This window comes from Vicugna pacos, chromosome 16 (assembly GCF_048564905.1).
Source record: "Vicugna pacos chromosome 16, VicPac4, whole genome shotgun sequence".
Classification (NCBI taxonomy): domain Eukaryota; kingdom Metazoa; phylum Chordata; class Mammalia; order Artiodactyla; family Camelidae; genus Vicugna; species Vicugna pacos.
The window spans coordinates 3,636,492-3,648,963 of NC_133002.1; the positions used below are offsets into that span (position 1 = coordinate 3,636,492).

The 12,472-nt window shown below is 36.7% G+C and overlaps 1 protein-coding gene across 5 annotated transcripts in view; it reads left to right on the forward strand.

The window, feature by feature from the left end:
• The first annotated feature begins 23 nt into the window (after nucleotides 1-23).
• The window catches only part of RPS6KB1 (ribosomal protein S6 kinase B1), a 38,384-nt gene continuing 25,935 nt past the window's right edge, over nucleotides 24-12,472 (forward strand). For 2 of the 5 annotated variants that reach the window (XM_072940249.1, XM_072940248.1), the window contains exons 1-4: nucleotides 26-252; nucleotides 7,374-7,423; nucleotides 8,445-8,565; nucleotides 9,775-9,843. In XM_072940249.1, the coding sequence (XP_072796350.1) occupies nucleotides 112-252; nucleotides 7,374-7,423; nucleotides 8,445-8,565; nucleotides 9,775-9,843 (381 nt within the window). In that variant the 5' untranslated portion in view covers nucleotides 26-111. Of the gene's footprint in view, nucleotides 253-747; nucleotides 869-7,373; nucleotides 7,424-8,444; nucleotides 8,566-9,774; nucleotides 9,844-12,472 lie in introns of those variants that run through there. The other 3 variants (XM_031685188.2, XM_006217990.4, XM_031685184.2) reach the window with 3 other exon arrangements.

Consider the following 12,472-nt stretch of genomic DNA (forward strand, 5'->3'; position numbering starts at 1 on the left):
GCTCCAGCGCTGAACGTGAGGAGCCAGTCTAGGGCCTAGGCGCAGACGCACTGAGCCCCAGCGGCCGGTGATGGCGGCAGTGGCGGCTGTGGCTGCGGCGGGTCCGGGCCCATGAGGCCACGACGGAGGCGGGACGGCTTTTACCCAGCGCCGGACTTCCGAGACAGGGAAGCTGAGGACATGGCAGGGGTGTTTGACATAGACCTGGATCAGCCAGAAGACGCGGGCTCTGAAGATGAGCTGGAGGAGGGGGTGAGGCCCGGGGTCCCGGGGGGCCCGAGGTGACAGGGCCAGGGCGGCGGCACGGGCCCTGGAAGCCCGGTGCGTCCGAGAGCGGGGAGACCCAGGGGGGCGCGAGTAGTCTGCGGGAGGAGCCGAGGCGCCGCGCGGCCCGAAGCAGGGGAGCGGGCGGGGCGGACCTGGCCCTAGGTGTGAGGCCGCTGCGGGGCTTGCAGGTGCAGGTCGCGCCCCCAGCCCTAGATCAGCGCAGCCAGGATCAGTCTGTCTGTGGAGGGAACGAGAAAGGGCGCGTGGTCGATTCCTGGAGCTCTCGGACTTGAGTGTGACCGGGCGAGAGTGGTGTTAAAGGTGTGTGTGTGGTTGGGCGGGGGGTGGTTGCGCTTGCTGAGTGTCCCGTAAGTGCAGGTGAAGTGCGGAAGGGTTTCCCTTCGAGGGTAAGATTTCAAGTATTAAATCTTCAGACCTCCCACAACCACCTCTTTTCTCGGCCTGTCGCTTCTCTCCTAGGAAGCGCTCAGCTGTTAGAAGTGACAGCTGAAAACTTCTGTCGGGAGTAGCGCTGCCGCTGCTGTTACAGCCACCAGGAGTTTTATTTCGGGAGCAAGGGGGCTCTGCTGCATCTTCCAGGGTTTGTTTGTTTGCTTTTTTTTTTTTTTAACCCCCTTCCGTGTGACTTAAAAAAAAAACCATTTATAACGACACACGGCATTTGTAATTTACTTTTCCCCTAGTTGAAGATGTCTATATTTTTTCAAAATACTTGATGTAATTTTGGGGCGGAAAAAAACCAGCGTTGACAGCTGTGATTTGGCTTGCCAAAAATAAATTGCTTGAACTGAGACTTGTGAATGGTGGTGTGAGGGCTTTCCTTGCTGTAATTTAGGGCGCTAAATTTAGAACTGTTTTTCCTAATGCATAGCTTGGTTTTACCTTTGCTGTCTTAGTAGTTTGTTATTCTTTATTCAGGATATTTTTTTTCAACATAAATTGTGAAAAATCACAAATTGTACCTGACGTTCAAAAAATGGTGTTGTCATACTAAATCACTGATTCTGGGCAAATGATCATCAGTGATAACCTCATGGTAATTTAGATTCTAAATTCCATTGTCTAGATAAGTACATGGCTGATGTCAGATGTTTGCTGTAACTACATATGGGGCTTTCCTTTCTTTTCCTCACCCGATTTTCCTCTGGCAAGTAAGTTTTGCTCTGCTTGTTGACAAAAGACTGAGATGCTATATATAAAAGAACTTTGAACACTTGAAGAAACTACATGGGCTAAAATACTGTTCTTTTCATAATCAAGTGAGTCTAAATCAAAACCAGACAGTTTGGAAGGTGGGTATTTAAATGTGTACTTTTTAATATGTTTACATATGGAAATACAGTTAGCTTCTTAATGGAACATGTGATACACTAATTACGATTTGGAAGAAATATGGGATTACTTTCATTATGTATAACATGCACTAATCAATTATATTGGTTCCATATGGCAGTGGCTTTGGAGCAGAGCAGAGGGGAAAACAGGATAGAAAGGGTGCTTTATAAAATCTTCATCAGTTGAACTGATAGAATTTACAGACCATGGATTTATTAGGGATTGGAAGTAAAATACTGTATTAAGATTCCTGTTATGAACTGGGATCTCTCCTGGACATTTGTTTTTCTGGGTACAAGCAAGTAGAATTTGGGGAGGGTGTGCAAGAGGAGGCCAGGGAAATTGGTGGAAATAGGAAAGAGAAAGAAATGGGGTCACTACCTTGGGGAGAGGAGCTTTGGGGAAAGAGCAAAAGTAATTATAGAGGATTTTGAGGAAGAGCCTTCAGCAGAATACATCTTACTTATGGAGTTGAAAATGTTTGTTTTGAGTGTTTTATTCTAAGAAGTATAAGGTGGACAAGCAGAAGGAGTTGGAGTGGGATTGGGTTGGCCACCCAAGGAGATTCAGTGACATCCAGGTTTACCTAAAATAAAATTTAAAAGTTCTGAAAAATGAGAGAAGTTTAGATTCTTAGAAAGTCTGGCTACTGTGAATGTGCAATAATATAATTAATATTCTGGCTACTTGTGAATTTATATCCTTTAGTACACAAATGTTTTTAAACATTGATGTGTATCAGAGTAGCCTCGCTTCTTCAGTTTATAGTAAGGAAATTGAGGAGAGAGAGTATAACTCAGTGGTAGAGTACGTGCTTAGCATGCACAAGGTCTCGGGTTCAATCCCCAGTATCTCCATTAAAAAAATAAGTAAATAAACCTGATCCCCCCCCAAAAAAAAGAAAAAAAAATCTAATACAGTAAGGAAGCTGAGGCATCAGCCAGAGAGAGAACTGTCCAAGACCATGGAGATAACTAGAGGTGCTATCTTCTCAGTTCATCGAACTTCATTGCGTAGCTTCTTCATTGCATTTACTACTCTTGTTCATAATGTATCTGTTTGTGGTGTGTCAAAAGTGAATTCAGGTCCCTCCAGCCATGCTCATCGACTGTGTGATCTACAATAAGTCGCTTAATCTTTGTGACACTTTTTTCATCTCTGTAAACTGAAGATTACATGCGATCAGGTATATAAAGTACTCTCAAAATATCCTGGCAAATTAAGCAGTTAGCTAGTTTCTGGAAATATAGCTTGTCAGTGTTACTCATTGCCAAGGAACCAATCATTCAAGTTTACCCTCATCTATGCCTAGAGACTTAGTAATAAATGCAGTTATACTAGAGGTGCTGCATTTTTAGAACTGTACTTTGTTTTTTTTTCTTTCCTTCCTTCCTTCTTTCATTCCTTTCTTTTTATCATTGGCCTTATTTAGAGATATGTTACAGTGAGTACATCTGTATTAGTAAATATATACGTTTACATAGCATAGTTAATTCTTCAGTGAGATGAAGAGAGTAAATTAATACATTTTAAACACTATATTAAAACCAGTGGATGGTATGGTTTTTTTTTTTTTTCTTTTTCTCTGGTGATGGTATAATTTGGGGACAGAGTTGAAACTAAGGGAAAATTTTCCTCTAGAGATTTTCGTTAGATTAAGAAAATGTTGGAAACCTCTACTTTTTGTGGAGACACAAAGTTAAAAAATTGTTACTGCAACTTTAAAAAATCCTTACTCTACTAATTCGAAATTTTTACTCTACCAATTCAAAATTTGAAATCGTCACGGAGCGTTACTGCACAAATTACGGATTGGGCTATTAGGTTTTTATTGAGCAAAAAGTTTGAAAATTTTTAGTATTTTGCAAAACAGTGCTATACAGATAGTATGTTCAAAGAATGTCTGGATTGGGGATATTTTACCTATTCGGTAACAATTTATTTACATTTTTATAAAATGTGCTCTTTCACTGGGACTTTAGGCATATTAACTTTAATTTATATACAATTTTAATTTAAAACTTTGTGAATAGTCATTGTGGTGGGCTAGTCTGAAACGGTGTATCATGTGTAGTACCTTAGATTAGGAAGATTTGACTTTGTCAGCCATAGTGGCACACATAAAGCACCGCATGGGTCAGGGCAGTAGAAAAAAAAAACCTGAATAGTTTCCCGTGAAGGAAGGTGTCAGTATGTATTATATTAAAATTTAATGATTCTGTTGTGAGACTTTCTAAAGGTAACATTTAGTAGCAGGAAAGAATTGTGCCTCAAATGCTTCTGTTCCAAGAAGGTAACGGTAGGAAGTCATAAACCCAGATGCAGGTGGTAATACAGGCCTGGCTGGCTCCGGAAATGAAACATAGCCACGGGGCATATCTTTCTAGGTGGCTTCAAAGTCATGTAGTTTAGTGTTAACTACTCTGTGGTCTTTAATTAAGAATTAAGTGAAATGAACATTAAAGAAAAAATAATTATATAATACCAGTTTTATAGAAGTTAGTTTTTTGTCTTTAAAGTGAAGCCATCATAGGTGATTGTATGAAGCACCAGAGACCAAAAAAAAAAAACAAAAAAACCCAAAAACTACTTATAGCCACAACCACCCCTACCTGCCCGTCCTCACACAGAAAAGAAACTATCAAGTTGAAACTGCAAGAATTTTTTTCCCCTTGATACTGCCCCTCCATTTGCCTAGATCTAATCATGAAACATACATGGCTGGTGTTAGACATCGTCCTGACTTGTTTACTCCCTGAGCAGGTCTGACTAAAATAAACTTGGGTTTTGTGGGGGCATTTAAGCATCCATTGTGTAAGAATGCTGTCAGTTTTCTTTGTGTATCTTGACTGTGTAGTGGTATCTTTGAAGAAAGATGAGTCCATTTAAATTTTTTTTGAATTGTTCTAAAATTTTCAATAAAACCTTTAATCTTCCTATTTTCATTTAAGTGATACACTTTCATGTAAATTGAAAGAGTTCATAATCAGACTGTATTTAAGAATACTCATTTTAAAGCTATAGTTTGTAATGCTAAAAACTGAATTTCTGCTGTCAGGTTACCATTTTTTTGTAAAAATTCTGTGACTTTTCTATTTATAGAGTTGTACAACCACACCTTAGTTTAATTTTAGGACGTTTCTGTTGCCCTCAAAAGAAACTTTAGGCCAATTTACAGTCTCTCCTCATTGCCACCTCCAGCCCTAGGCTATACCACTGGTCTACTTCTCATCTCTGTGAATTTGTCTTTTCTGGACAGTCCATGTAAATTGAATTATACAATATGTGGCCTTTTGTGTCTGGCTTCTTTCACTTAAAATAATGTTTCTGAAGATCATCTACGTTGTAGTATATCAGTACTTCATTCCTTTTTATGACCAAATAGTATTCGATTGTTAAGATAACCCACATTTATCCTTTCACCAGTTGATGTTCGTTGGAGTTATTTCCATTTTTTTGCTGTTGTGAATAATACTGTTTTAAACATTTGTGCCTAAGTCTTTGTGGAACATATATTTTCATTTCTTTTGGGTAGATACCTAGGAGTAGATTTGCTGGATCATATGGTAAGTCTGTTTAATTTTTGAAGAAACTGCCAAACTGTTTTCCAAAGTGGTTGTAGTTGTACCACACTGCTGCCAGCAGTGGGTGAGGGTTCCAATTTCTCTACATCCTTGCCAAGCTTGTTACCATTTGTCTTAATTATAGCCATCCTAGTTGATATAAATTGGTATCTCAGTATGGTTTGGGTTTCTAGTTCCCTAATGACTAATGATGTCGAACATCCTTTCATGTGACTGCCATTTATGTATCTTTTTTGGAGAAACACCTGTTCAGATCCTAACTCATTGTTTTTTAAATTGTTTTTTTTTAATTATTATTATTGAGTTGTAGACGTTCTTTATATGTTTTTATTCTGTGGATTTTCTTTTTACCTTCTTGATAGTATCTTTCAAAGTGCAAAAATTTTAAATTTTGAATAAATTCATTTTATCGGTTTTTTTCTTTAATCTTTTGTGCCTTTTGTGATCTGTCTTAAGAAGTCATTGCTTACCTCAAGATCATGAAGATTTACTCCCTCCCAGGTTTCTTCTAAGAGTTTATAGTTTTAGCTCTTCTATTTAGGTCTGTGATCTATTTCGCTGTATGATGTGAAGGTAGGGGCCCAAAATAAATTTTTGCATGTGGATATGCAGTTATCCCAGCACCATTTATTGAAAGATTGTTCCTGTCCCATTGAATTTTCTTGGCATCTTTGTTAAAAATCAGTTGACCATAAATGTAAGGGTTTATTTCTGCGCTCTCAATTCTATTTCATTGATTTATATTTCTGTCCTTATGACAGTACCACACTGTGTTGATAACTGTTGGTTTGTAGTACATTTTGAAATCAGGACATCAGTTCCTCAACTTTGTTCCCCTTTTTAAGGACTGTGTTGGCTATTTTGGGCCCCTTGTGTTTCTGAGTAAGTTTTAGAATTAGCTTGTCAATTTCTGCAAGAAAGGAACCTGGGATTTTTAGAGTTGAGTTGAATCTGTAGACCAATTTGTTTACTATTGCCATCTTAAAAATATTAAGTCGTCTGATCTACGAATGTGGGACACCTTTTGATTTATTTAGGTCTTTTATAATTTTTTTCAGTAATGCTTTGGAATTATCAAATATACAAGTCTTGCACTTTTTAAAAAAATTGTAGTTGATTTACAATGTTGTGTTAGTTTCAAGTGTACCATAAAAGTAATTCAATTATACATATACACATATATGTATATTCTTTTCCAGATTCTTTTCCATTATAGGTTATTACAAGATATTGAATATAGTTCCCTGTGCTATACAGTAGGTCCTTGTTGTTTATCTGTTTTATATATAGTAGTGTGTGTATGTTAATCCAAGACTCCTAATTTATCCCTTCCCCCAGTCCCTTTCCACTTTGGTAACCATGGTTTGTTTTCTATGTCTGTGAGTCTATTCTGGTTCATTTGTATTATTAGGAAAATTTTTTTTGGACCACATATAAGTGATGTCATATGATATTTGTCTTTCTCTGTCTGACTTAACTTCGCTTAATATGGTAATCTCTAGGTCCATCCGTGTTCCTGCAAATGGCATTATTTCATTCTTTTTTTTTATGGCTGAGTATTGCTAGTATACAGAATCTTAATTAAGTTTTTCACTCATTGATAGAATAAACGTTTGGCCAGCATGACTCCTCAAAATTTGAAAGAGTTGTTTAATTGTTTTACTTTGGTCAGCCACATTATACACCACAATATCTTGGACTGGTTATGGTTAACTTAGGCTTAGTTAGTTGTAATTACATAAGGTTTATAGCAGTGTGTTAGTCTTACGTATCAAAAACATGTCAGAATAGCACTTTGTGTAAATCATTTGATTAACTCATACTTAGAATGTAGTGCCTTTAGTTTCATAATATACAAAATACATTTCAAAATACATTTTTGAATAAATGTAATTTTTGAAGGAAAAATCACCTGGTTTTGTTTGTAGATCTTTGAGGAGTAGCATCTGTAGCTTAGTTGTCAAATAAATTAAAAGTGAAATCCCCATGGTATTGTTTGTATACCTGTATTTCATTCATCACCACATTTGCCTGTTATTAAAGAATAGAGAATTTTTGAGCTGGTTTATTTGATTCATTCTCCTTCAGTAATGGAGTGAAGCATTAACATTTTTTATTTCTTATTTATGAGATTATTTATTTTTAAACCTTTAACATATTTTTCAGGGTCAGTTAAATGAGAGCATGGACCATGGGGGAGTTGGACCATATGAACTGTAAGTTTACATGAAAAGATTTCATTGTGCTGTCTTTCTTATAAGTAGGTTATATCAGCTCCACTTCATAGCTCTTGTGTGATTTTAATAACCTGTTATTAAACATCTAGTCATATATAGACTTGGTTTATTAAGTTGGGCACCAACATAATAACATATGTGGGGTTTTGAGATCATGTATGGATTTTGAAAAAAAGATACTCATTCAAATTCAGAGTGTACTGAATATCAGTTTGAGTGGGTTAGGAATTTCTTAGAGAACCACCTTTTCTTACTGAAAAATAAAAATTTTAGAAATGCCTCCAAAATCAAATGCTTCTTGTTTTGCTTTGTAATACAAACAGATTTGTACAGTCTTGTGTCATTTTAGGCAAGCTCCATCAGATGAGTGTGGTGATTAGTCTACTCTCTACACTGTCATCAAGTAAAAAGCTTTGGGTGGTGGGAAGGCTGAGATCATCACTAATAGAAAGCATTTAAGAGGCAGACAAAATTGCCACCCTTTTTGGAGCCTTTAAATTCGACAGATACCGAAAGATGCATGGATACAATTTATTAGGTAGAATTTTTGTAGCATAAAAACTTGAACTAATTGGGTACCTTCAGAAAGTGCTCCGATTTTCTGCTGAAGCTGCCAAATGAAGTTGGATAATACCTAATCTCACAGACATTTTGAATGAACTAAATTGGAATAAGTAGAAGTCTTTTTTTCCTTCGTCGGGATTAACTTGTTCTAATAAACTTGTACTAATTTATCTTAGCTTGGGGGTGCCGGATGTTTATGAAAATAGATAATCAATAGCACATTCTATAAATAAGCAGATAAGCAAACAGTTATCAAGACACCCTAATTGTGACCTACCATGTTATTGAATCATTAGTTTACTTACAGCACACGCTAAATTTGCTGTTGTGTACTTTTTCCCTTTTGCTTAATTGGATTATAATTCTCTTTGTAACGATATGCTGAAGGTAATTTAACTTTTTGCAAATTTACTTTTGGTTTTGCTTTTCTCCCCAGTGGCATGGAACATTGTGAGAAATTTGAAATCTCAGAAACTAGTGTGAACAGAGGGCCAGAAAAAATCAGACCAGAATGTTTTGAGCTACTTCGGGTACTTGGTAAAGGGGGCTATGGAAAGGTAGGAAGTATTTTTGAAATGAGAGCTGTTGTCTGTCTTGGAGAGATTAATTTTTATACCCTGGTTCCAGCAGTCCTCTTGAACCTTTGTTTGCTAGCCATCTGCAAAGGATATGATCGCTTGCCTGGTATTATCTGAGTGATGTGCAGAAGTTTTCCTCTTCCTACCACCATTCACATTAAAGCCTGGCACACTATAGGCACTCAGTGAATATTTGTTGAATAAATACATAAGCAGCTGTGCCAGGCAAAATCTGTTACTAGAGGATTCATTTCTTCCTTTGGTTAAGTGGTACATGCTATACGTATCCTCTTAAAAAACAAACCACTCCTTACTTTCAAGAGGCATGGCACATTAAATTGTTATCTGTTACTGAGACCTTAATCTAAATTGGTTTTCTTTGACCTGCAGTATCTGGAGTTAGGAAGCTGAAGAATATGAGGGGAGAAGAAAAATAAAGAGAACTTCTTAGTTTCATAGTTTTGCCTGAGGCTAATTTAAGACCTCACCTTTGCGTGTTCTGCCCAAGAAAATTTATACCGCGCTGTTCTCCATCAAAAGACAGAATTTGGATAACATTTTAGTAGTTGGGATTAAGTTTGAGAATGATTTATGCTATTGTGTAGTGTTAATTTTTGCAGGACATGCCGTTTATAGTTTATTCTTAGGCTTAAGGACACATTCTAGTATGTTCTAACCATCTTGAATGTGTAACATGCACTGTGTCAGGTATTTTATCTGTTGCATGAAAATGTATTATAGCTAGCCATTTTAAAGAACAGGCAGTTCCTGTCAGGTATTATTAAATAGTTTTATGTGAGGCATCCCTGGGAGAAATTTATGAAATATTTTATAATTTTTAAGTGTGATATTATGTGTCTGGGAACCCTGATGATAGGTTTTTCTATGCCAACTTGGATTTTATGTGTAAAGTAACAGAGTACTCACTATTAGATGGTCATTGCCCAGCTTTGCCACTAGATGTCAGCAGATCAACAGGAAAGTCTCACGTATAACTCTTTTCACTGCTAATATTTAATATAGTCTGCTTTTTTAGCCCATCATTTTTGTACCCATTCCTTCATGGCACTAGTTTTTTTAAGAATATAAACTGCTGTATCATTTGTTTCTTACAAATAGGAATTAAGGGAGTGTGACTAGCATGGTTTAGCTTTTAATAATACACGAACACTTTTATTTTTCATCCAGGTTTTTCAAGTACGAAAAGTAACAGGAGCAAATACCGGGAAAATATTTGCCATGAAGGTGCTTAAAAAGGTGATTCCCTCCGCCCATTATATTCTTAATTGCTATCAAATCCACATTTTGGTCTAAAATTCGCAGTCAGAAAATATATATTTCTAACACAATTATAAGTCCTCTTGGAATGTGGGATGTGTTTCATTGTTGTTATTCCTGTTTTATTTCTGATTGGTGAGGGTTGGGAGGAGAGCTCTTTGAATTCTCCTCTGAGGTAACTCTTTTAGCTCTTGGTTCTGGTCTCTGTATTTCTAAGCAATGAGTGTATTCTGCTGTCACTTAATTCAGCAGTTTTAGAATTATGTATTGACTTCTGTTTTATTCTTTTTTACTCCTTTCTCGCTTCTTCCCATCCTCATCTTGCTTCATTTTCTTTCAATCTACTGTTACCTGTTTATACCTTCCATCAATTCTGTAAAACACCTTTCAGGCCCAGTGTTCAATGTTCACAGTTACTAGGTAATCTATTACTCCATTTATTTTCCTAGAGACGTCCCGTAGGGACCTCCTGTCCTCACCTGTACTGATAGTTCTTATTACGGGCCGTTCCCTTTACCATAATCCTTGGAATCCTCTTGGTTCCTTCAGTGTTAGAGCCTTTGTTTCCTGGGTACCATATCTTTCTTCTTCTTAGTTTGTGTCCTTGTTGCCTTGTTCTGGTGACCTTTTACTAATGGATTCTGAGGAACTGTGAATGAAGTAAATTTCTTGGAAACATTGCATATTTGAAAATTTCCTTTTTATATCCTTATACTTGTTTGATTGTTTGGATGCAGTTTTGAAATTGAAACTCATTTCCACACAGGATTTTGTACCATTTTTGTCTACCTTTAAATGTTTCTATTGAGAATTCCCTTGCTATTCTGATTCAGAATCTTTTATATATAGATCTGTTTTTCTTTAAGATATTTAAGATTTTTAAAAAACTTTAGGGGTGGTTAATTAGGTTTATTTATTTATTTAATGTAGGTACTGGGAATTGCACCTAGGATCTCGTGAATGCTAGGCATACAGTCTTAACCACTGAGCCATATGCCCTCCTTCCTAAGATTTTATTTTAGATGCTTTTTACAGTGATATGTCTTTCTTTGATTCTTATTATTTTATTTATTTTTAACTCTTTCAAGCTTAAAAGTTTTAGTCTTTTCACTCTAGGAAATTTTCATAAGTGATCTTTTTGATAATTTCCCCACTGTTATTTTCTTTTCTTGGAATTGCATTTAGTTGGATGTTGGACCTACCAGACTGATCGTCTGTTTTTCTTACCTTTTCTGTTCTTTCATTTCTTTGTCATTTTGTTTACTTTCTGAGATTTTTTTCTAGAAGTTTATTTTCTAATCTTTTTACTGATTTTTTTATACTATCATTTGTGTTCCCAAAGCTCTGTTTTTTCTTTTTATAGTGACTTATTTTGTGAGTACAGTATCTTCTTTTATTCCTCTGAGGGTTTTAATTATTCTTTGAAATGTTCTTTGGTTCCATGCATATGTCTCTTCTAAGTTCCTGTTTTCTTTGACCGATTTAGTCCTCTCTGCCATGTCAAAGGCTTTCTTTAGACGTCTGGTATCCTTCATTGATTGTTCGTATTTAAGAGTGGAACTCTGAAAATCTGATCAGAGGCTCTGTGTGTGTACACTTCTCTGTAGTGCAGTCATGTGGTTAGCTGGCAATTGACTGAAAACTTCCAAATATCAGTGTCTGAAGGTCTTTTTTCTGGTATGGATCAGTTGCTGCTGAGAAAGATCCTCTATTCTTTTGCCTAGAAAAAGCATTCTGGAGCTGATGACCAGGAAGCGATGGAGAGCTCACCTTTCAACATGCAGATTTTCTTTAACACTCTCCTCTGTATCTGATCCGTCACCTTTTTTTTTTTTTTTTTCCTTTTCTGAAAAGTACATCCCTCCAAGCAGTAGTTCCTTGGCTGGTTAGTGTGGGGATGGGAATCTTGTTGGTCTGTTTGTTCCTTATAGAGACTTTCAGATCATCTCCCACTTTTTTGTGCTCTGCCTTCTGCCTTTTGCAGTCCCTAATGGCTCTATTTTTTTTTCCTTTTTTTCTTGTTATTTTTGCTTATATGATTTTTGAACCTTGCTATGGTTCTATACGTGGATTCAGTTTCTTTTGAGTTTCTTTTTTAATAGACTTTATTTTTTTAGAGCAATTTCAGGTTTACAGCAGAATTGAGCAGAAAATACAGAGTTCCCACATAGCCCTCCCCACCCACACATATGTACTCCCCTACCCTCAACATCCCTCATCAGTGTGGCCTATTTGGTACAATTGATGAACCAACATGGGCACATTATTATCAACCAAAGTCCGTAGTTTACATTAGGGTTCACTCTTGATGTTGTACATTCAGTGGGTTTTGATGAACATATAATGACATGTAGCCACCACTATAGTATCATACAGAATAATTTCTTTGCCCTAAAAATCCCTTGTGCTCCATCTATTCATTCCTCCCTTCCTCCCTCTCCCCAAACCCCTGGAAACGACAATCTTTTTATTGTTTCTGTAACTGTGCCTTTTCCAGAATGTCATTTGGTTGGAATTGTACAGTTTGTAGCCTTTTCAGACTGGTTTCTTTCATTTAGTAATATGTCTTTTTAAGTTTCTTCTATGTCTTTCATGGCTTAATGGATCA